The sequence below is a fragment of the Nerophis ophidion genome, linkage group LG05 (assembly GCF_033978795.1).
Source record: "Nerophis ophidion isolate RoL-2023_Sa linkage group LG05, RoL_Noph_v1.0, whole genome shotgun sequence".
Classification (NCBI taxonomy): domain Eukaryota; kingdom Metazoa; phylum Chordata; class Actinopteri; order Syngnathiformes; family Syngnathidae; genus Nerophis; species Nerophis ophidion.
In genome coordinates this window covers 18,160,875-18,184,974 of record NC_084615.1, presented here as the reverse complement: position 1 = coordinate 18,184,974, position 24,100 = coordinate 18,160,875, and the positions used below count along the sequence as shown (strand labels likewise).

General features: G+C 31.7%; 2 protein-coding genes across 2 annotated transcripts in view; both read left to right on the top strand.

Annotated features, from left to right (window-relative positions):
* Nucleotides 1–24,100, top strand: part of kdrl (kinase insert domain receptor like) — a 403,844-nt gene that overhangs the window by 229,814 nt on the left and 149,930 nt on the right. The gene's annotated exons all lie outside the window — the stretch shown is intronic.
* cdx4 (caudal type homeobox 4) lies at nt 105–23,838 on the top strand. Its single transcript, XM_061899563.1, has 3 exons — nt 105–549; nt 14,257–14,402; nt 23,460–23,838. The coding sequence occupies exons 1-3, from the start codon at nt 105–107 to the stop codon at nt 23,697–23,699; spliced, it is 831 nt and encodes a 276-aa protein (XP_061755547.1). The 3' UTR covers nt 23,700–23,838.

Below are 24,100 nucleotides of genomic sequence, written 5' to 3'. Positions count from 1 at the left end.
TACGTCATACTCGCATGAAGGATTCCGGGGGTTTTGTGCAGAAATGTCCCCGGTGAATTGACTCTTCCATCGACGCCAGCCTCCCGAATCGCGCGCTCCGAACCATGTATGTGGGCTACCTCCTGGATAAAGAGACCGGCATGTATCACCAGGGCCCCGTCAGGAGATCCAGCATCAATCTGCCGCCCCAGAACTTCGTCTCCACGCCCCAGTACGCGGACTTTAGCGGATACCATCATGTCCCCAACATGGACTCCCACGCCCAGTCGGCGGGGACCTGGGGGCCCTCGACGTACGCGGCCCCCCGGGAGGACTGGGGCGCCTACAGCCTGGGGCCCCCGAACCCCATTCCCACGCCCATGAGCAACAACTCGTCCCCCGCACAGGTGCCCTACTGCTCGCCCGAGTACACCCACATGCACCCGCCCGTCTCCGCGGGGCTGCAGCCGCCGCCGCCCGACAACGTCAGCGGGGCGCAGCTCTCGCCCGACCGGGAGAGACGCAACTCCTACCAGTGGATGAGCAAAACGGCGCAGTCGTCTTCCACGGGTGAGTGCTGCTCCCGGGAAATAGCTCTACTGTTTTTATTATTATTATTATTATTATTATTGCGACTCAACATGGAAACTTGATTGCATGGAAAAATAAGAAATTGGGACTTGTTTGCATTCCAATCAACATTTTATGGTGATTTCTCCTTATAAAAGTGTTTTTTTCTACACTTTTTTTAATGCAAAGTTGCTTAAGTGGGAGTTAAAAATCACATTGTAAAATTAGAATGATTTATTTATGAAAAATATTAGGCCAAAACCCCTCTAAAAAGTCATCTTTGATGTTATTTCCCCCATATAAAAGTGCTTTTTTTGCACTTTTAATCATGCAAAGTTGCTTAAGTGGGAGATGTAACAATAACAATATTTTAAAAAAGAACATAGTAACATTTGAATGATATATTTATAAAATAATAGGCCAAAAACTCATCTTTGATGTTATTTCCTCGTATAAAAGTGCTTTTTTTTTTACACTTTTTTAATGCAAAGTTGCTTAAGTGGGGGTTGTAACAATGACATCACTTTTAAAAAGCACTTTGTAAAATTAGAATGATTTGTTTATAAAAGTAATAGGCCAAAACCCCTCAAAAAGTCATCTTTAATGTAATTTCCTCTGTATAAAAGTGCTTTTTTGCACTTTTAATCATGCAAAGTTGCTTAAGTGGGAGTTGTAACAATAACAATATTTTTAAAAAGCACATTGTAAAATTAGAATGATTTTTTTTTTTTAAATATTAGGCCAAAAACCCTCCAAAACGCCATCTTTAATGTAATTTCCTCATATAAAAGTTTTTTTTTCTAAACTTTTAATCATGCAAAGTTGCTTAAGTGGGAGTTGTAACAATGACAACACTTAAAAAAAAAACACATTGTCAAATTAGAATGATTTATTTATAAAAAAAAATATTAGGTTAAAACCCCTCCAAATAGTCATCTTTGATGTTAGTTCCCCCTTATAAAAGTGCTTTTTTTTGCACTTTTAATCATGCAAATTATTTAAGTGGGAGTTGTAACAATGACATCACTTTTAAAAATCACATCGTAAAATTAGAATGATTTTTTATAAAATAATAAGCAAAAAACCCTCAAAAAAGTAATCTTTGATATTTCCTCGTATAAAAGTGTTTTTTTTGCACTTTTGATCATGCAAAGTTGCTTAAGTGGGAGTTGTAACAATGACATCACTTTTAAAAAGCACATTGTCAAATTAGAATGATTTATTTATAAAATAATAGGCCAAAAACCCTCAAAAAAGTAATCTTTGGTGTTATTTCCTCCATATAAAAGTGCTTCTTTTGCACTTTTAATCATGCAAAGTTGGCTAAGTGGGAGTTGTAACAATAACAATATTTTTAAAAAGCACATTGTAAAATTAGAATGATTTATTTATAAAAAATATTAGGCCAAAACCCCTCAAAAAGTTATCTTTAATGTTACTACCTCCATATAAAAGTGTTTTGTTTTTTTTACACTTTTAATCATGCAAAGTTGATTAAGTGGGAGTTAAAAAGCAAATTGTAAAATTAGAATGATTTATTTATACAAAATATTGGGCCAAAACCCCTCCAAAAAGTAATCTTTGATGTTATTTCCTCTGTATAAGAGGGCTTTTTTTGCACTTTTGATCATGCAAAATTGCTTAAGTGGGAGTTGTAACAATGACATCACTTTAAAAAATCCCATTGTCAAATTAGAATGATTTATTTATAAAATAATAGGCCAAAAACCCTCAAAAAAGTAATCTATATTGTTATTTCTTCCTATAAAAGTGTTTTGTTTTTGTTTTTTTGCACTTTAAATCCAGCAAAGTTGCTTAAGTGGGAGTTGTAACAATGACATCACTTTTAAAAATCACATTGTCAAATCAGAATGATTTTTTATAAAATAATAGGCCAAAAACCCTCAAAAAAGTCATCTTTGATGTTATTTCCTTGTATAAAAGTGCTTTTTTTGCACTTTTGACCATACAAAGTTGCTTAAGCGGGAGGTGTAACAATGACATCACTTTTAAAAATCACATTGTCGAATTAGAATGATTTATTTATAAAACATAATAATCCAAAACCCCTCAAAAACTCATCTTTGATGTTATTTCCTCGTATAAAAGTGCTTTTTTTTTTACACTTTTAATAATGCAAAGTTGCTTAAAAGTGTCACAATGACATCACTTTTAAAAAGCACATTGTCAAATTAGAATGATTTATTTATAAAATAATTGGCCAAAAACCCTCAAAAATGTAATCTCTGATGTTATTTCCTCCATATAAAAGTGCTTCTTTTGCACTTTTAATCATGCAAAGTTGCTTAAGTTGGAGTTGTAACAATGACAATATTTTTAAAAAGCACATTGTAAAAATATAATGATTTATTTATAAAAATATTAGGCCAAAATCCCTCAAAAAGTCATCTTTAATGTTACTACCTCCATATAAAAGTGTACCAGTGGATGAGCAAAACGGCGCAGTCGTCTTCCACGGGTGAGTGCTGCTCCCGGGAAATATCTTTGCTGTTTTTTATTATTATTATTATTATTATTATTATTATTGCGACTCAACATGGAAACTTGATTGCATAGAAAAATAAGAATTTGGGACTTGTTTGCATTCAATCAACATTTATGGTGATTTCTCCTTATAAAAGTGTTTTGTTTTTTTACACTTTTATAGTGCAAAGTTGCTTAAGTGGGAGTTTAAAAGCACACTGTAAAATTACAATGATTTATTCATGAAAAATATATCAGGCCAAAAAGACATCTTTAATGTTATTTCCTCCATATAAAAGTGTTTGTTTTCTTACACTTTTAATCATGCAAAGTTGCTTAAGTGGGAGTTGTAACAATGACATCACTTTTAAAAATCACATTGTGAAATTAGAATGATCTATTTATGAAATAATAGGCCAGAAACCCTCCAAAAAGATATCTTTAATGTGATTCCCTCCACATAATAGTGCTTCTTTTAAAATTTTAATCATACAAAGTTGCCTAAGTGAGAGTTAAAAAGCACATTGTAAAATTACAATGATTTATTTATAAAAATGATTGGCCAAAAGTCATCTTTGATGTTATTTCCTCCATATGAAATTGCTTTTTTTTTGGCACTTTTAATCATGCAGAGTTTCTTAATTGGGAATTGTAACAATGACATCACTTTTAAAAATCACATTGTCAAGTTAGAATGATTTATTTATAAAATAATAGACCAAAAACCCTCAAAAAAGTCATCTTTGATGTTATTTCTTCCTATAAAAGTGTTTTGTTTTGTTTTTGCACTTTAAATCTAACAAAGTTGCTTAAGTGGGAGTTGTAACAATGACATCACTTTTAAAAAGGCCATTGTCAAATAAAAATGATTTATTTATAAAATAATAGGCCAAAAACCCTCCAAAAAGTAATCTTTGATGTTATTTCCTCGTATCAAAGTGCTTTTTTTGCACTTTTGACCATGCAAAGTTGCTTGAGTGGGAGTTGTAACAATAACATCACTTTTAAAAATCACATTGTAAAATTAGAATGATTTATTTATAAAATAATAGGCCAAAAACCCTCAAAAAAGTAATCTTTGGTGTTATTTCCTCCATATAAAAGTGCTTCTTTTGCACTTTTAATCATGCAAAGTTGGTTAAGTGGGAGTTGTACCAATAACAATATTTTTAAAAAGCACATTGTAAAATTAGAATGATTTATTTATAAAAAATATTAGGCCAAAACCCCTCCAAAAAGTAATCTTTGATGTTATTTCCTCGTATTAAAGTGCTTTTTTTGCACTTTTGACCATGCAAAGTTGCTTGAGTGGGAGTTGTAACAATAACATCACTTTTAAAAATCACATTGTAAAATTAGAATGATTTATTTATGAAATAATAGGCCAAAAACCCTCGAAAAAGACATCTTTAATGTGATTCCCTCCACATGAAAGTGCTTTTTTACAGTTTTAATCATGCAAAGTTGCCTAAGTGTGAGTTAAAAAGCACATTGTAAAATTAGAATGATTTATTTATTAAAATATTATGCCAAAGCCCTCAAAAAGTCATCTTTGATGTTATTTCCTCTGTATAAAAGTGCTTTTTTTGCACTTTTAACCATGCAAAGTTGCTTAAGTGGGAGTTGTAACAATGACATCACTTTTAATAATCACAATGTCAAATTAGAATGATTTATTTATAAAATAGTAGGCCAGAAACCCTCCAAAAAGTCATCTTTGATGTACTTTCCTCCATATAAAAGTGCTTTTTTTGCACTTTTAATCATGCAAAGTTGCTTAAGTGGGAGTTGTAACAATGACATCACTTTTAAAAATCACATTGTAAAATTAGAATGATTTGTTTATAAAATAACAGGCCAAAAACCTTTTAAAAATGGAATCTTTGATGTTATTTCCTCCGTATAAATGTGTTTATTTTTTGCACTTTTAATCATGCAAAGTTGCTTAAGTGGGAGTTGTAACAATGAAAACCTTTTTAAAAAGCACATTGTAAAATTAGAATGATTTATTTATAAAAAATAATAATCCAAAACCCCTCAAAAACTCATCTTTGTCAAATTCACATTGTCAAATTAGAATGATTTATTTATAAAATAATGCGCCAAAAACCCTTAAAAAAGTCACAATTGATATAATTTCTTCCATATAAAAGTGCTTTTTTTTACACTTTTTTCATGCAAAGTTGCTTAAGTGTGGGCTAAAAAGCACATTGTAAAATTACAATGATTTATTTAATGTTATTTCCTCCTATAAAATTGTTGTTGTTTTTTTTGCACTTTTAATCACGCAACGTTGCTTAAGTGGGAGTTGTAAATATGACATCACTTATAAAAAGCACATTGTCAATTGTCAAATTAGAATGATTTATTTATAAAATATTACGCCAAAAACCTTCAAAAAAGTCACCTTTAATGAAATTTCTTCCATATAAAAGTGCTTTTTTTTTTACACTTTTTTCATGCAAAATTGCTTAAGTGGGAGTTAAAAAGCAGATTGTAAAAAAAAACAATGATTTATTTATAAAAATATTGGGCCAAACCCCTCCAAAAAGTCATCTTTAATGTTATTTCCTCCTATAAAAGTGTTTTGTTTCTTTTTGCACTTTTAATCATGCAAAGTTGCTTAAGTGGGAGTTGTAACAATGACAACATTTTTAAAAAGCACATTGTAAAATTAGAATGATTTATTTCTAAAAAATATTATGCCAAAAACCCTCCCAAAAGTCATTTTTAATGTTATTTCCTCCTATAAGTTTTTTTTTTTTGCACTTTAAATCATGCAAATTCTTTAAGTGGGAGTTGTAACAATGACATCACTTTTAAAAATCACATTGTCAAATTAGAATGATTTGTTTATAAATTAACAGGCCAAAAACCTTTAAAAATTTAATCTTTGATGTTATTTCCTAGTAGAAAAGTGTTTTTTTTTTTTTTTTGCACTTTTGATCATGCAAAGTTGCTTAATTGGGCGTTGTAACAATGACATCACTTTTAAAAAGCACAAAATTAGAATGATTTATTTATAAAAATAGTAGGCCAAAAACCCTCCCAAAAGTCATCTTCAATGTCCTTTCCTCTGTATAAAAGTGCTTTTCTTTTAGCACTTTTAATCATGCAAAGTTGCTTAAGTGTGTCACAATGACATCACTTTTAAAAAGCACATTGTCAAATTAGAATTATTTATTTATAAAATAATAGGCCAAAAACCCTTCAAAAAGTAATCTTTAATGTGATGTCCTCTGTATAAAAGTGCTTTTTTTTGCACTTTTAATCATGCAAAGTTGCTTAAGTGGGAGTTATAACAAAGACAACACTATTAAAAATCACATTGGCGGATTAGAATGATTTATTTATAAAATGATAGGCCAAAACCCTCCAAAAAAAGTAATCTTTGATGTAATTCCCTCCATATAAAAGTGCTTTTTTTGCACTTTTAATCATGCAAAGTTGCTTAAGTGGAGTTGTAAAACAATGGCATCACTTTTAAAAAGCACATTGTCAAATTAGAATGATTTATTTATAAAATAGTAGGCCAGAAGCCCTCATTAAATTCACTGTTAATGTAATTTCTTCCATATAAAAGTGCTTTTTTTACACTTTTGATCATGCAAAGTTGCTTAAGTGGGAGTTGAAATATGACATCACTTTAAAAAAGCACATTGTCAAATTAGAATGATTTATTTATAAAATAATAAGCCAAAAACCCTCAAAAAAAGTAATCTTTGATGTAATTTCCTCCATATAAAAGTGTTTTTTTTGCACTTTTAATCATGCAAAGTTGCTTAAGTGGGAGTTGTAACAATGACATCTCTTTTAAAAAGCACAATGTCAAATTAGAATGATTTATTTATAATATAATAGGCCAAAAACCCTCCAAAAGGATATCTTTAATGTGACTTCCGCTGTATAAAAGTGCTTTTTTTTTGCACTTTTAACCATGCAAAGTTGCTTAAGTGGGAGTTGTAACAATGACATCACTTTTAAAAAGCACATTGTCAAATTAGTATGATTTATTTATAAAATAATAAGCCAAAATGTCACCTTTGCTGTTATTTCCTCTGTATAAAAGTGCTTTCTTTTGCACTTTTGACCATGCGAAGTTGATTAAGTGGGAGTTGTAACAATGACATCACTTTTAAAAAGCATATTGTCAAATTACAATGATTAATTTATTAAAGAGCGAAAAATAGGCCAAAAAACCTCCAAAATGTCATCTTTAATGTGATTTCCTCTTGTGTTTTTTTACACATTTAATCATGCAAATGTCCTCAATTGCATGGGAGTTGCAACAGTTTTTTTTCTCCATGATTCATGATTTTTTTTAAAGCACGTTGTAAAATAAACAATTGAGAAAAATAGGCCAAAATGTCATCTTTAATGTTATTTACACCTTATGGCCTTGCTTTTTTTGTCCTTTTATCATACAAAGTTTCTTGGTTGCCAGAAAAGTCATCTTTAATGTTATTTCCTCCGTATAAAAGAGGTTTTTTTGCACTTTTAATCATAGAATGTTGTTTGTTTAAAAAGCACATTGTACAATTAAATAATGGTAAAAATAAGCCAAAAAAACCCTCAAACAAGTAATTTTTCATGTTATTTCCCCCATATGAAAGTGTTTTTTTGCACTTTTAATCATACAAAGTTTCTTGGTTGTTTAAAAAGCACATTTTAAAATTAAACAATGGTAAAAAAAAAAATAAGCCAGAAAAGTCATCTTTAATGTTATTTCCTCCGTATAAAAGTTTTTTTTTGCACTTTTAATCATCCATCCATCCATCCATCCATTTTCTACCGCTTATTCCCCTTTGGGGTCGCGGGGGGCGCTGGCGCCTATCTCAGCTACAATCGGGCGGAAGGCGGGGTACACCCTGGACAAGTCACCATCTCATCGCAGGGCCAACACAGATAGACAGACAGCATTCACACTCACATTCACACACTAGGGCCAATTTAGTGTTGCCAATCAACCTATCCCCAGGTGCATGTCTTTGGAGGTGGGAGGAAGCCGGAGTACCCGTAGGGAACCCACGCATTCACGGGGAGAACATGCAAACTCCACACAGGAAGATCCCGAGCCTGGATTTGATCCCAGGACTGCAGGAACTTCGTATTGTGAGGCAGACGCACTAACCCCTCTGCCACCGTGAAGCACTTTTAATCATACAATGTTAATTGTTTGTTTAAAAAGCACATTGTACAATTAAATAATGGTAAAAATAAGTTATTTCCCTCATATAAAAGTTTTTTTTTTTTCACTTTTATTCATACAAAGTTCCTTATGTGTTTAAAAAGCACATTGTAAAATTAAATAATTGTAAAAATCCATCCATCCATCCATTTTCTACTGCTTATTCCCTTTCGGGGTCGCGGGGGGCGCTGGTGCCTATCTCAGCTACAATCGGGCGGAAGGCAGGGTACACCCTGGACAAGTCGCCATCTCATCGCAGGGCTTAATTGTAAAAATAAGCCAAAAAAGTCATTTTTAATGTCATTTCCTCCATATAAAAGTGTTGTTTTTTCACTTTTAATCATACAAAGTTCCTTATTTGTTTCTCCATGATACATTATTTTTAAAAAGCACATTGTAAAATTCAATAATGCTAAAAATAAATTTTTTAAAAAGTTATTTTTAATGTTATTTCCTCCCTATAAACGTGCTTTTTACACTTGTAATCATTTAAAGTTCATTAAGTGAGACTTGCAACAGTTGGTTCCTCTATAAAATTAAAACTATTTATAGAACTGCAGAAAATAGGCAAAACCCTCCAAAAAGGTCGTCTTTAATGTTATTTCCTCTTTATGAGAGTGTTTTTTTCTACACTTTTATTCATGCGGTGTTGGGAATAAGCGGTAGAAAATGGGTGAATGGATGTATGTTCCCTAAGACAGCTTTTTTCAACCACTGTGCCGCGGCACACTTGTGTGCCGTGGGAAATTATGCAGCTTCACCTAATTGGTCCAAAAATATATATTTTGCAAATCAGTAATTATAATAATGTGCCTTTGTTGAGTGCAGTGTTTTCCAACCACTGTGCACATAATTGGGTTAAAAATATTTTTTGCAAACCAGTAATTATAATACGCAAATGTGCCGTTGTTGAGTGTCTGCAGCTGTCTTGAGCTCAGCAGACTAACCGTGTAATACTCTTCCATATCAGTAGGTGACAGCAGGTAGCTAATTACTTTGTAGATGTCAGAAACGGCGACGATGGTTTGCAGGTAAAAACGTGTGTAACGCTTGAACCAAAAAAAAAAAAAAAAAGGCAAGTGGCGCTAAGAAAAGGCATTGAAGCCTAGGGAAGGCTATGCAGAACGAAACTAAAACTGAACTGGCTGCAAAGTAAACAAAAACAGAATGCTGGACAACAGCAAAGACTTACAGCGGGTGGAGCGGACGGCGTCCACAAAGTGCACCTACTTTGAGACTAGAACTATAGTGATGCATGGTTGGTTATGGTTTGAATTCATATCCAACAATTGCGAGAACAACTTTTTACTGTCAATATCGGCTGCCTGAGTTTCACTTTTTAATGTTTTCTACTGGTGGTGTGCCTCTGGATTTTTTCAATGAAAAAAATGTGCCTTGGCTCAGAAAATGTTGAAAAACACTGCCTTAAGAGGCACTTGCAAGTTTTTTCTCTCTCTGATACATGATTCACAGAAAGTAGAATGGAGAAAAAATAAGCCAAAAACCCTCAAATCATTTCTTTGGTTGGTTAAAATAATTCATAATAATAAAAAAAATGTTCTTCTCAAAAATTTTAACATTTTTATGTGTAAAACCAAAATAAATCCCTCCAGGATAACAAAATACATATTTAAATCCAGTAAATATATTTTAATGAAGATTTTCTATAAGCGATTAAAATCTAAATAAACAAAATATTAGTAAACATACCTCATGTAGTATAATATATTCCTGTTTCAAAATCCCTCATGTGATTAATATAGTATGTAATTCTAAATGGTATGTATATTTAGAAAAAAATATTGCATAAAAAAAAACAGTAAAAAAAAATTAATGGGAAAAAACATGCTAAAACTTGTTGGTAAATTCCCTCATGGTTAATACAGTATCTATTTTGTTTAAATGGTATGTATTTAGAAAAAAATTCTTTAATGATATGTATTTTGAAAAAATATTTTCCGCAAAAAAAATCACTATATCTATTTTTTAATGGGGAAACACATGCTAAAAAATGTTGTCAACTCCTTTATGTTATTAATGCAGTATTTATTTTTAAATGTTATGTATTTTGAAAAAAATGCACTGTAAACAATACAGTAAATCTATTTTTAATGGGGAAAAAACCTGCAAATTTTTTTTTTTGCCAATTCCTTCTTGTGATTAATACAGCCTCTATTTTTAAATGGTATGTATTTTGAAAAGGACATTTTCTTTAATGGGAAAAAAGGTGCTAAAATGTTGTTGTCCATTCCTTCATGTGAGAAATACAGTATTTTGAAAAAATATATTGCCTAAAAAAATTCAGTAAATGTATTTTTTAATGGGGAAAACATGCTAAAATCTTTTTTGTCAATTCCTTCATGTGATTAATACAGTATCTATTTTTTATTTTTTTTAAATGGTGTGTATTTAGAAAAGAAATTGCGTAAACAATATCTAAAAAATATTTTTTTTTAATGGGTAAAAAAGGTGCTAAAATGTTTTTGTCCATTCCCTCATGTGATTGATACAATATCTATTTTCTAATGGTATGTATTTTGAAAATTTTTTTGCGTAAATAATATCTAACAAAATCTTATTTTTAATGGGGAAAAACATGCTAAAATGTTTTTTTTTGTCAATTCCCTCATGTGAGAAATACAGTATTTAATTTTAAATGGTATTTATTTCTTTAAAAAAATTGCGTAAACAATATCTAAAAAAATTCTTATTTATAATTGGGAAAAAAGGTGCTAAAATGTTTTTGTCCATTCCCTCATGTGACTAATACAGTATCTATTTTCTAATGGTATGTATTTTGAAAAAAAATCTTATCTTTAATGGGAAAAAAGGTGCTAAAATGTTGTTGTCTATTCCTTCATGTGAGAAATACAGTATTTAATTTTAAATATGTATTTTGAAAAAATATACTGCCTAAAAGAATTCAGTAAATGTATTTTTTAATGGGGAAAAACATGCTCAAATGTTTTTTGTCAATTCCCTCACGTGATTAATACGGTATCTATTTTTTATTTAAAAATTGTGTGTATTTTGAAAAGAAATTGTGTTAACAATATCTTTAAAAAAATCATATTTTTAATGGGAAAAAAGGTGCTAAAATGTTGTTGTCCATTCCGTTATGTCAGAAATACAGTATTTATTTTTAAATGTTATATATTTTGAAAAAAATCTTACGTAAACAATACAGTAAATCTATTTTCAATGAGAAAAAAACACGTAAAAAAATGTTGTCGATTCTTTCATGTGATTAATATAGTATCTATTTTGAATTAATATGTATTTTTTTTTTAATATTGCGTAAAAAAATTCAGTAAATTTATTTTCAATAGGAAAAAAAACATGCCAACATGTTTTTGGTCAATTCCCTCATGTGATTAATACAGTATCTATCCCCCCACCCCCCCCCCCAAAATGTATGTATTTTGAAAAAAAATTGCATAAGCAATATCCAAAAAATCTTTTTAATGGGGAATAAAGTGCTATTATTCCCTCATTTGATTAATACAGTAATTATTTTCTAATGGTATGTATCTTGAAAAAAATCTTATCTTTAATGGGAAAAAAGGTGCTAAAATGTTGTTGTCCATTCCCTCATGTGAGAAATATAGTGTTTTATTTTTAAATGGTATGTATTTTGAAAAAAATTGCGTAAACAATATCTAAAAAAAATGTTATTTCTAATGGGGAAAAAAGGTGCTAAAATGTTGTTGTCCGTTCCCTTATGTGAGAAATACAGTATTTTATTTTTAAATGGTATGTATTATGAAAAAATATATTGCCTAAAAAAATTCAGTAAATGTATTTTATAATGGGGAAAAACATGCTAAAATGTTTTTTGTCAATTCCCTCATGTGATTAATACAGTATCTATTTAAAAAAAAAAGGTATGTATTTTGAAAAAAAAATGCGTAAGCAATGTCCAAAAAATATTTTTAATGGGTAAAAAAGGTGCTAACATTTTTTTGTCCATTCCCACATGTGATTAATACAGTATCTATTTTCTAATGGTATGTATTTTGAAAAAAATCTTATCTTTAATGGAAAAAAAGGTGCTAAAATGTTGTTGTCCATTCCCTCATGTGAGAAATACAGTATTTAATTGTAAATGGTATGTATTTTGAAAAAATATATTGCCTAAAAAAATTCACTAAATGTATTTTTTAATGGGGAAAAACATGCTAAAATGTTTTTTTGTCAAGTCCCTCATGTGATTAATACAGTATCTATTTTAAAAAAAAAAGGTATGTATTTTGAAAAAAAATTGCGTAAACAATATCCAAGAAAAAATCTTATTTCTATTGGGGAAAAAAGATGCTAAAATGTTTTTGTCCATTCCCTCATGTGATTAGTACAATAACTATTTTCAAATGGTATGTATTTTGAAAAAAAATTGCGTAAGCGATATCTTAAAAAAAATCGTATTTTTAATGGGAAAATAGGTGCTAAAATGTTTCTGTCCATTCCCTCATGTGATTAATACAGTAAAACTTTTTATTTATTTATTTTTACCAATAAAAATGCTTGTAAAATGCCTAAAATAAATCGGAAATTGTTTAGATTATAACAATGTATTCATGTTCCTTCTAATCATGGTCCCAGTCATTTAAATGTGAGTCCTTTTTTTTTTTTTATGTTTATTTATAAATTTCAACATTAACAAACCGAAGAGAAACAATAATCAAAATAGTTCAACAACAGTATAAAACATTACAAAACATTATAAAAACATTACAAAACAGCGCCAATGGGTTGTAAATTCAAAGTAACAAAAATAGAATATTTAAAAAAATAATAATAATAATGTATATGTATATATATATATATATATATATATATATATATATATATATATATATATATAAAATAAACCAGGTGCAAAGCCTATAGCAGGGGTCGGGAACCTTTTTGGCTGAGAGAGCCATACAAGCCAAATATTTTTAAAAGTATTTCCGTGAGAGCCATATAATTTATTTTTTATTTTTTTTAAACACTGAATACAACTATATGTGAGCATTTTTAAGAAAGACCAACATTTTTAGAGTTTAATAAGTCTCTTATTCTTTTTGATAACATTGTTATTCTGAGGCTAACCAACAATAAATGAAATACTTCTTGCCATTAATGCGACTTCTTGAACAGGTGCGGTAGGAACCGGATGGATGGATGAAAATGCATGAGAATGTTTTATATTTTGAACGTTATTTTTGACACTGATTACCAGCGGAATTATTCATTACTTATCGTGTTAAGCAATGTCAGCTAAGATTTGTCTGAGAGCCAGGTGCAGTCATCAAAAGAGCCACATCTGGCCCTAGAGCCATAGGTTCCCTACCCCTGGCCTATAGACTCATTCAGATTCATTAAATAAATTAAATTTGGAACACAGCATCATTGTTTTCACAGCTTTTTTGTTGTTAGAGGTAAGTAAAGTTCAAACTCTTTTTTTTAAAGGCACAAAAGACAGTTCGGGTATTGAGAAACTTACATTTATGAATATAAACTCAGCCAATAGAATAATGAGCTTGCAAAGGTAGAATTCCTTTTCAAATTTTTGTTCATACAGAGTTAAATGCGAGTCCTATTTGAATCGGTTGGCTCGTAATGACGTCACACGATGACGTGAGTGTGGAATATTTCCCGGTTGCGGGTGCGCGTCCACACGCGACTGTGTGTGACAAGCGTGACGCCGAAGTCATGGCCTCCCTGAGACTTGCCGGTCCGGTCATTTCCACGCCGCCTTCGACGCCCTCCTGACTTTGATATGCCGCACCCGTCCTCTTCCAGAATAATAAAGAGGAGTGACGTCACCGTCATACCCGGAATGCGCAGCTTTAGTAGCGCGCAGGTCTTATCTCCATCTGCAAGGAGACCATTGACGAGCGGCGCACTTCAAAGGGAACATTTGCGTATAGGAGGAGACTGCCGCCCACGCATGTGGATTTGATGCTGTGGGCAGATATACCTTAGGGGCCGGTCCAGGCACGCAGTCAGACCTGCACCTGACTCACACTCACTCACTGATGTCTGTTCTGCAGGCAAGACGAGGACGAAGGAGAAATACCGGGTGGTCTACACCGACCACCAGAGGCTGGAGCTGGAGAAGGAGTTTCACTTCAACAGATACATCACCATCAGGAGGAAAGCTGAGCTGGCCGTCAACCTGGGACTCTCGGAGAGACAGGTCCGTGACACCCCCCCCCCCCCCCCCCCCCAAAATGGGAATACTAGTAGCAGCAGCAAAAATCTGTCATGTGCAAGAAACTCATGCAAAAACTGATCTGCACAAGGCCACTTCTCAAATATGCTCCAAAGTTCAACTATTTAATTCCACATAAATATGCAAAGGAATAATAATAATCATCACATTTGTACTCAGGAATAAAAATGCTAACACATATTTGATATGTGGAACAATAGGAACATATATGAATAATATTAAACTATGTAAAGATATTAGGGATGTTGGAATAATATATTAGGAACATTTTGATTAGGAATAGCATGTCAAGAATAATTGCAAACAAATTGTAAAAAAAATATTTTTCTGCTATTTTATATGCAGGAATAGTGTAAATATTAACATAAGAAATGCAGCAAAAATCTATTCAGGAATTAGATATGCAAAAAAAAATGGTAAAAACGACACAAATATGCAAAAGCTGATTTTTAGAAGCCCACTTCTCAAATATACTCAGAATTGCAACAATTTAATTCCACATATTCAAAGGAATAATATTAAACATCACATTTGTGCGCAGGAATAAATGCAAACACATGTTTAATATTTGGAACAATAGGAACATATATGAATAATATTAAACTATGTAAAGATACTAGCAATAATAGGAATGTTGCAATAATATATTAGGAACATTTTGATTAGGAATAATATGTCAAGAACAATTGCAAACAAATTGTAAAAAAAATATTTTGCTGCTATTTTATATGCAGGAATGTTGTAAATATTAACATAAGAAATGCGGCAAAAATCTATTCAGGAATCAAATAGATATGCAACAAAAAAAAAACGTAAAAATGACAAATATGCAAAAGCTGATCTTTAGAAGGCCACTTCTCAAATATGCTCGAAATTGCAACAATTTAATTCCACATAAATATGCAAAGGAATAATAATAATCATCACATTTGTGCGCAGGAATAAATGCAAACACGTTTGATATTTGGAACAATAGGAACATATATGAATACTATTAAACTATGTAAAGGTAGTAGCAATATTAGGAATGTTGGAATAATGTATTAGGAACATTTTGATTAGGAATATGTCAAGAATAATTGCAAACAAATTGTAAAACAAAATTGCTGCTATTATACATGCAGGAATGTTGTAAATATTAACATAAGAAATGCAGTAAAAATCTATTCAGGAATCAAATAGATAAGCAAAAAAAATTGTAAAAATGACACAAATATGCAAACATTGATCCTTAGAAGGCCACTTCTTAAATATGCTCCAAATTGCAAAAATTTAATTCCACGTAAATATGCAAAGGAATGATATTAAACATCACATTTGTGTGCAGGAATATATGCAAACACATGTTTGATATTAGCATTAATAGGAATGTTGGAATAATAGGAACATTGTTTTGATTAGGAATAATATGTAAGGAATAATTGCAAACAAATTGTAAAAAAATATATATATATTTGCTGCTATTATATATGCAGGAATGTTGTAAATATTAACATAAGAAATGCGGCAAAAATCTATTCAAGAATCAAATAGATATGCAAAAAAAATAGTAAAAATGTCACAAATATGCAAAAGCTGATCTTTAGAAGGCCACTTCTCAAATATACTCAAAATTGCAACAATTTACTTCCACATAAAAATGGCAAAGGAATAATAATAATCATCACATTTGTACGCAGGAATAAATGCAAACACATGTTTGATATTTGGAACAATAGGAACATATATGAAAAATATTAAACTATTTAACGATACTAGCAATAATAGAAATGTTGGAATAATATATTAGGAACATTTTGATTAGGAATAATATGTCAAGAATAATTGCAAACAAATTGTAAATAAATATTGCTGCTATTATATATGCAGGAATGTTGTAAATATTAACATAAGAAATGCAGCAAAAATCTATTCAGGAATCAAATAGATATGCAAAAAAATAGTAAAAATTACCCAAATATGCAAAAAAATTATCTTTAGAAGGTCACTTCTCAAATGTGCTCCAAAGTGCAACAATTTACTTCCACATAAATATTCAAAGGAATAATATTAAACACCACATCTGGATGCAGGAAAAAATGCAAACACATGTTTAAGATTAGCAAAATTAGGAATGTTGGAATAATATATTAGGAACATTTTGATTAGGAATAATATGTCAAGAATAATTGCAAATAAATTGTAAAAAAAAATAAATATTTGCTGCTATTTTATATGCAGGAATGTTGTAAATATTAACATAAGAAATGCAGCAAAAATCTATTCAGGAATCAAATAGATATGCAAAAAAATAGTAAAAATGACACAAATATGCAAAAATTTATCTTTAGAAGGCCACTTCTCAAATATGCTCCAAATTGCAACAATTTACTTCCACATAAATATGCAAAGGAAAAATAATAATCATCACATTTGTGTACAAGAATAAATGCTAACACATGTTTGATATTAGCAATAATAGGAATGTTGGAATAATATATTAGAAACATTTTGATTAGCAATATGTAAAGAATAATTGCAAACAAATTGTAAAAAAAAAATTGCTGCTATTATATATGCAGGAATGTTGTAAATATTAACATAAGAAATGCAGCAAAAATCTATTCAGGAATCAAATAGATATGCAAAAAAATAGTAAAAATGACAGGAATGTGCAAAGCTGATCTTTAGAAGCAACTTCAGCATTGGAGCATTCACACACAGTTCCTTCAGGAATTACCTCATCCAGTGTTCAATTCCAGGAATTCGCAGAATTAAGAGTTATTATTGTTATTCTTCTCCAGATTTTGGCACGCTCTACTTTTTACATTTTTCACCTGATTTAAAGCGTTCCAACTTCAAACTGTTCAGCCTATTTGGGAACTGCGGAATTTCCCTTGACAAATTAAAAAAATTCCCAGATTTCCCCAAAGTTTGCAGGACATTTTTCCCATTCAAAATGAATTGGCCATTTTCAAACTTCCACCATTTCCACATTTTTCAACCAATTCAAACCATTCCACCTTTAACACATTTCACTTATTCTGGACAAAATATCATTTTTTGAAGTTCAAAAAAATTCCAGGAATTCCCAGAAATCCTTTTTTTTCACCCTTTTTTCCGTCAACTACTCCTTCCGCATTTTTCAACCCACTTCAACCGTTCCACCGTCAAAACATTCCTCTTAATCAGGACAAAAAAAGTTTTTTGAGCTGGAAAATTTCCCGTTTTTTTCCCGAAATTCCCAGAATTCCGTTATACCATTATAAATGTTAGTACAACATTTCTCGCTCGATTTGAAAAATTCCATCACCAACCATTTCAACTCTTCCAGAACATTCAAATGTTTTATCATTTAGATAAAAAAAATCCTGGAATTCCCAGAAATCCGTTTTTTTCACCCTTTTATCTGTCGATTACTCCTTACACATTTTTCAACCCACTTCAACCGTTCCACATAAATATGCAAATATTAAACACCACTTTTGTACGCAGGAATAAATGCAAACACATTTGATATTTGATAGGGACGGCGTGGCGCAGTGGGAGAGTGGCCGTGCGCAACCCGAGTGTCCCTGGTTCAAATCCCACCTAGTACCAACCTCGTCACGTCCGTTGTGTCCTGAGCAAGACACTTCACCCTTGCTCCTGATGGGTGCTGGTTGGCGCCTTGCATGGCAGCTCCCTCCATCAGTGTGTGAATGTGTGTGTGAATGGGTAAATGTGGAAGTAATGTCAAAGCGCTTTGAGTTCCTTAAAGGTAGAAAAGCGCTATACAAGTACAACCCATTTATCATTTATTTTATTTATATTAGCAATAATAGGAATGTTGGAATAATATATTAGGAAAATTTTAATTAGGAATAATATGTAAAGAATAATTGCAAACAAATTGTAAAAAAAAAAAAAAAAATGCTGCTATTATATATGCAGGAATGTTGCAAACATGTAAATAAATCTATTCAGGAATCAAACTGACATGCAAAATTTGAGTAAAAATGACAGGAATATGCAAAAGCTGATCACTTCTCAAATATGCTCCAAAGTGCAACAATTTAATTCTACATAAATATGCAAATATGAGGATGCAAATAATATTAAACTATGTAAAGAATAATTGCAAACAAAATGTACTATTTTTCATTTGCTGCTATTATATATGCAGGAATGTTGTAAATATTCACATAAGAAATGCAGCAAAAATCTAATAGATATGCAAAAATTTTTTTTAAAAATGACAGAAATATGCAAAAGCTGATCTTTAGAAGGCCACTTCTCAAATATACTCCAAATTGCAACAATTTACTTCCACATAAATATGCAAAGGAATAATATTAAACCACATTTGTATGCAGGAATAAATAAACACATGTTTAATATTGGGAATGTTGGAACAATAGGAACATATATGAATAATATTAAACTATGTAAAGAATAATTGCAAACAAAGTGTACTGTTTTTCATTTGCTGCTGGTATATATGCCGGAATGTTGCAAACATGTAAATATTCACATAAAAAATGCAGCACAAATCTAATCAGGAATCAAAAAGATATGCAAAAGAATTGTAAAAATGACACAAATGTGCAAAAATTGATCTTTTGAAGGTCAGTTCTCAAATATACTTCGACATAAATAATATTAAATAATGTTAATAATTATAATAATATAAAATAATAATATTAAACACCACATTTGCATGCAGGGAATAAATGCAAATACATGTTTGATATCAGCAATAATGTGAATGTTGGAATAATAAGACTATATATGAATAATATTAAATGATGCAAAACAATAATTGCAAACAAATTGTACTATTTTTCATTTGCTGCTGGTATTTATGCAGGAATATCTCAAACATGCATTCACACACAAATGCAGCAACATTATATTCAGGAATCAAATAAATATGCAAAAGAATAGTGGCATAAAATAGTAAAAATGACAGAAATTTGCAACAACTGATCTTCTCAAACATGCTCGAAATTGCAACAATTTACTTCCACATAAATATGCAAAGGAATAATATTAAACATCACATTTGTATGCAAGGAATAAACGCAAACACATGTTTGATATTAGCAATAATAGGAATGTTGGAATAACAGGAATATTCTTTTAATTAGGAATATAAACATGACATACAGAACAGGTTGAAAATAAAGTTTTCTTTATTTCCATGACTATTTACATTGTAGATAGTCACATCAAAACTATGAATGAACACATGTGGAGTTAATGTACTTAACAAAAAAAAAAGGTGAAATAACTTAAAACCTGTTTTATATTCTAGTTTCTTCAAAATAGCCACCCTTTGCTCTGATTACTGCTTTGCACACTCTTGGCATTCTCTCCATGAGCTTCAATCAAGCACACATGTGAAGTGAAAACCATTTCAGGTGACTACCTCTTGAAGCTCATGGAGAGAATGCCAAGAGTGTGCAAAAAGGGTGGCTATTGTGAAGAAACTAGAATACAAAAATACGTTTTCAGTTATTTCATCTTTTTTTTTTGTTAAGTACGTAACTCTACATGTGTTCATTCATAGTTTTGATGAGACTATCTACAATGTAAATAGTCATGGAAATAAAGAAAAGGCATTAAATGAGAAGGTGTGTCCAAACTTTTGGCCTGTACTGTATGTAAAAAAATAATTGCAAACCAATTGTAGTATTTTTCATTTGCTGCTATTATATATGCAGGAATATTGCAAACATGTATATATTCACATAAAAAAATGCAGCAACATTCTATTCAGGGAATCAAATAAATATGCAAAAGAATAGTGGCATAAAATAGTGAAAATAACATAAATATGCTAGAATTGAAAACACCTTTTTAATATTGAAAAACGTGATGAGAAATTGCAGTAAAAATCTATTCAGAAATCCAATAAATATGAAAAAAAAAAATAGCAGCATAAAATAGTTATAGTAAAAACCACAAACAGGTTTTTAATATTGACAAACATGATAAAAATTGCGACGAAAATCAGTTTGTTACACCAAAAAAATGTTTTTTTTAAATCACAAATGCAAGGAAAAGCAGCATTAAGTATAAAAAGGCGCAAAAATGAACGGCATGCAAACACATTTTTAATATGAAAATACTACGACGTTACAGTAAAAGATCTCATAAATATGACAAAAGAAATATGGCATAAACATGTAGCGAATAAATATGCAAGGAATAGCAACCAAAACGTGTCTTGTAAATAAAGAAAGCAAAATAAAAGATGATTTAACTATGTCAGCCTTTTGAAATATTGCAATATGAATCATTTTTAAATCCCTTTCTAACTTTTCAAAAAATATCAATATACTTTTATTTGACTCACAGCTCTGGAAAAGTACTCAATGTATCTTTTGATAGAAAATATAATTTCTTAAAACAATATATTTTGTTTTTCCTCCGACTTTTAACGTATATTTTGTTAAATTGTTCATTTCCTTAATCAGTATTAGAAGTGAGTTTTTTCCAGTTCCTCTCTTGCGTGCTTTTATTTTGAAAAGTACATCTCATAGTGTTATATATGAGATGTACATGAACCAAATAAGCACACTTATTTCCTTAATCAGTACGAGAAGTGTGTTTTTCAGTTCCTTTTTTGTGTGGTTTTATTTTGAAATGTACAAAAGCAGTGAAGTTGTCACGTTGTTTAAATGGTAAATAAAAATAAAATACAATGATTTGCAAATCCTTCTCAACTTATATTTAATTGAATAGACTGCAAAGACAAGATAGTTAACGTTTGAACTGAAAAACTTAATTTTTTGCAAATAATAGCTCATTTGAAACTTGATGCCTGCGACATGTTTCAAAAAAAGCTGGCACAAGTGGCAAAAAAGACTGAGAAAGTTGAGGAGTGCTCATCAATCACTTATTTGGAACATCCCACAGGTGAACAGGTGGGTGCCCTGATTGGGTATAAAAGCAGCTTCCAAGAAATGCTAAGTCATCCACAAACAAGGAACGGAGCGAGGGTCACCACTTTGTCAACAAATGCCTGAGCAAATTGTTTAAAGACCACATTTCTCAACCAGCTATTGCAAGGAATTTAGAGATTTCTGTAAAATCATCAAAAGGTTCAGAGAACCTGGAAAAATCACTGCACGTAAGCCATGATATTACAGACCTTTGATGCCTCAGGCGGTACTGCATCAAAAACCGACATCAGTGTGTGAAGCAGGGGTCACCAACCTTTTTGAAACCAAGAGCTACTTCTTGGGTACTGATTAATGCGAAGGGCTACCAGTTTGATACACACTTAAATAAATTGCCAGAAATAGCCAATTTGCTCAATTTACCTTTAATAAATAAATCTATATACCGGTATGTATAAAAAAAAAAAGGGTATTTCTGTCCGTCATTCCGTCGTACATTTTTTTTCCTTTTACGGAAGTATTTTTGTAGAGAATAAATGATGAAAAAAACACTTAATTGAACGGTTTAAAAGAGGAGAAAACAGGAAAAAAATGAAAATTAAATGTTGAAACAGAGTTTATCTTCAATTTCGACTCTTTAAAATTCAAAATTTAACCGAAAAAAAGAAGAGAAAAACTAGCTTATTCGAATCTTTTTGAAAAAATGAAAAAAAGAATTTATGGAACATCATTAGTCATTTTTCCTGATTAAGATTAATTTTAGAGTGTTGATGACATGTTTTAAATAGGTTAAAATCCATTCTGCACTTTGTTAGAATATATAACAAATTGGACCAAGCTATATTTCTAACAAAGAGAAATCATTATTTCTTCTAGATTTTCCAGAACAAAAATTTGAAAAGAAATTCAAAAGACTTTGAAATAAGATTTAAATTTGATTCTACAGATTTTCTAAATTTGCCAGAATAATTTTTTTGAATTTTAATCATAATAAGTTTGAAGAAATATTTCACGAATATTCTTCGTCGAAAAAACAGAAGCTAAAATGAAGAATTAAATTAAAATGTATTTATTATTCTTTACAATAAAATAAATTTAGTTGAACATTAATCTAAGTTGTCAGGAAAGAATTGGGAGGAATTTAAAAGGTAAAAAGGTATATGTGTTTAAAAATCCTAAAATAATTTTTAAGGTTGTATTTTTTCTCTAAAATTGGCTTTCTGAAAGTTTTAAGAAGCAAAGTAAAAAAATAAATGAATTTATTTAAACAAGTGAAGACCAAGTCTTTAAAATATTTTCTTGGATTTTCAAATTCTATTTGAGTTTTGTCTCTCTTAGAATTAAAAATGTCGAGCAAAGCGAGACCAGCTTGCTAGTAAATAAATAAAATTAAAAAAGATTTGGGCAGCTCACTGGTAAGTGCTGCTATTTGAGCTATTTTTAGAACAGGCCAGCGGGCGACTCATCTGGTCCTTACGAGCGACCTGGTGCCCGCGGGCACCGCGTCGGTGACCCCATGGTGTAAAGCAGTGGTCCCCAACCACCGGGCCGCGGCCCGATTGGTACTGGGCCGCAGAATAATTTTTTATTTTTATTATTTTTATTTTTTTATTTTTTTATTAAATCAAAATAAAAAACATAAGATACACTTACAATTAGTGCACCAACCACAAAAACCTCCCTTTTTCATGACAAAGAAAAAAAAAAAAAAGAAAAAAAACTTAACGTTGTGAGAGCCATCCGGATTCTTGTAGGTGCAAAGTTCAAAAGGCAGCATGTGTGATGGTACTGGGGTGTATTAGTTCCCAGGGCATGGGTAGCTTACACATCGGCGAAGGCACCATTAATGCTGAAAGGTACATACAGGTTTTGGAACAACATATGTTGCCATCCAAGCAACGTCAACATGGACGCCCCTGCTTATTTCAGCAAGACGATGCCAAGCCTTGTGTTACAACAGAGTGGCTTCATAGTAAAAGAGTGCGGGTACTAGACTGGTCTATTCAATTGAATATGAGTTGAAAAGGATTTGCAAATCATTGTACTGTATTTTTATTGACAACGTCACTGGTCTGGGTTTTGGGACATCTCCCAGTGTTGATGATGAGATGTTCCTATGAAGCAAACATGACGTGTTTGTGTCGCTCGCCGGCAGGTGAAGATCTGGTTCCAGAACCGCCGGGCCAAAGAGCGGAAGCTGATCAAGAAGAAGATGGGCCAGTCGGACGGCAGCGGAGGTTCCGTGCACAGCGACCCCGGCTCGGTGAGCCCCCTGGCGTTGCCGGGGTCGCTGAGTCCCACGGACATCCACGGCGGCCTCTACCCTCCCCCCCCACCAGCCATGAACACGTTGCCCCCCATCAGGAACATACAGCCGGTGGCCGTGACTCAGTGAGGACCACAGTTCACCTGGGCCGACCCACGGAACCAAACGGAGCACTCCGACACGCTGCAGGACAGTCGACGGGCGGCGACCACTTGCCATCATCGACCCCCGCAGGTTCTCTCATCACATACGGCGTTTTATAGACTAGTTGGACTAACCTTAGGGAGGGCTGGGTGGGGGAAAAAAAATGTCGCCTTTCAAACTTAAAAAAAAAACCTTTAAAATCGTTTGAGTTAATAAGATATAAATATAGTTTTTTTTTATGTGACGTGTTTGTGAATAAGATGGAAAAAATTCCGGGCTCTGTCGGTGTCGTTGTCAACCGGATTTATTGCCTCCAATCATGGTATGCAAGGTTGTTGTTTTTAATTAAGTGTACAAGCTGCTGTTTGATGGCATCAACATGTAAA

Coding starts and splice junctions, on each gene's coding strand:
- cdx4 (XM_061899563.1), top strand. CDS start 105: ATGTATGTGGGCTACCTCCTGGATAAAGAGACCGGCATGTATCACCAG. Junction 550..14,256: donor GGCGCAGTCGTCTTCCACGG/GTGAGTGCTGCT, acceptor TCTGTTCTGCAG/GCAAGACGAGGACGAAGGAG. Junction 14,403..23,459: donor TGGGACTCTCGGAGAGACAG/GTCCGTGACACC, acceptor GCTCGCCGGCAG/GTGAAGATCTGGTTCCAGAA.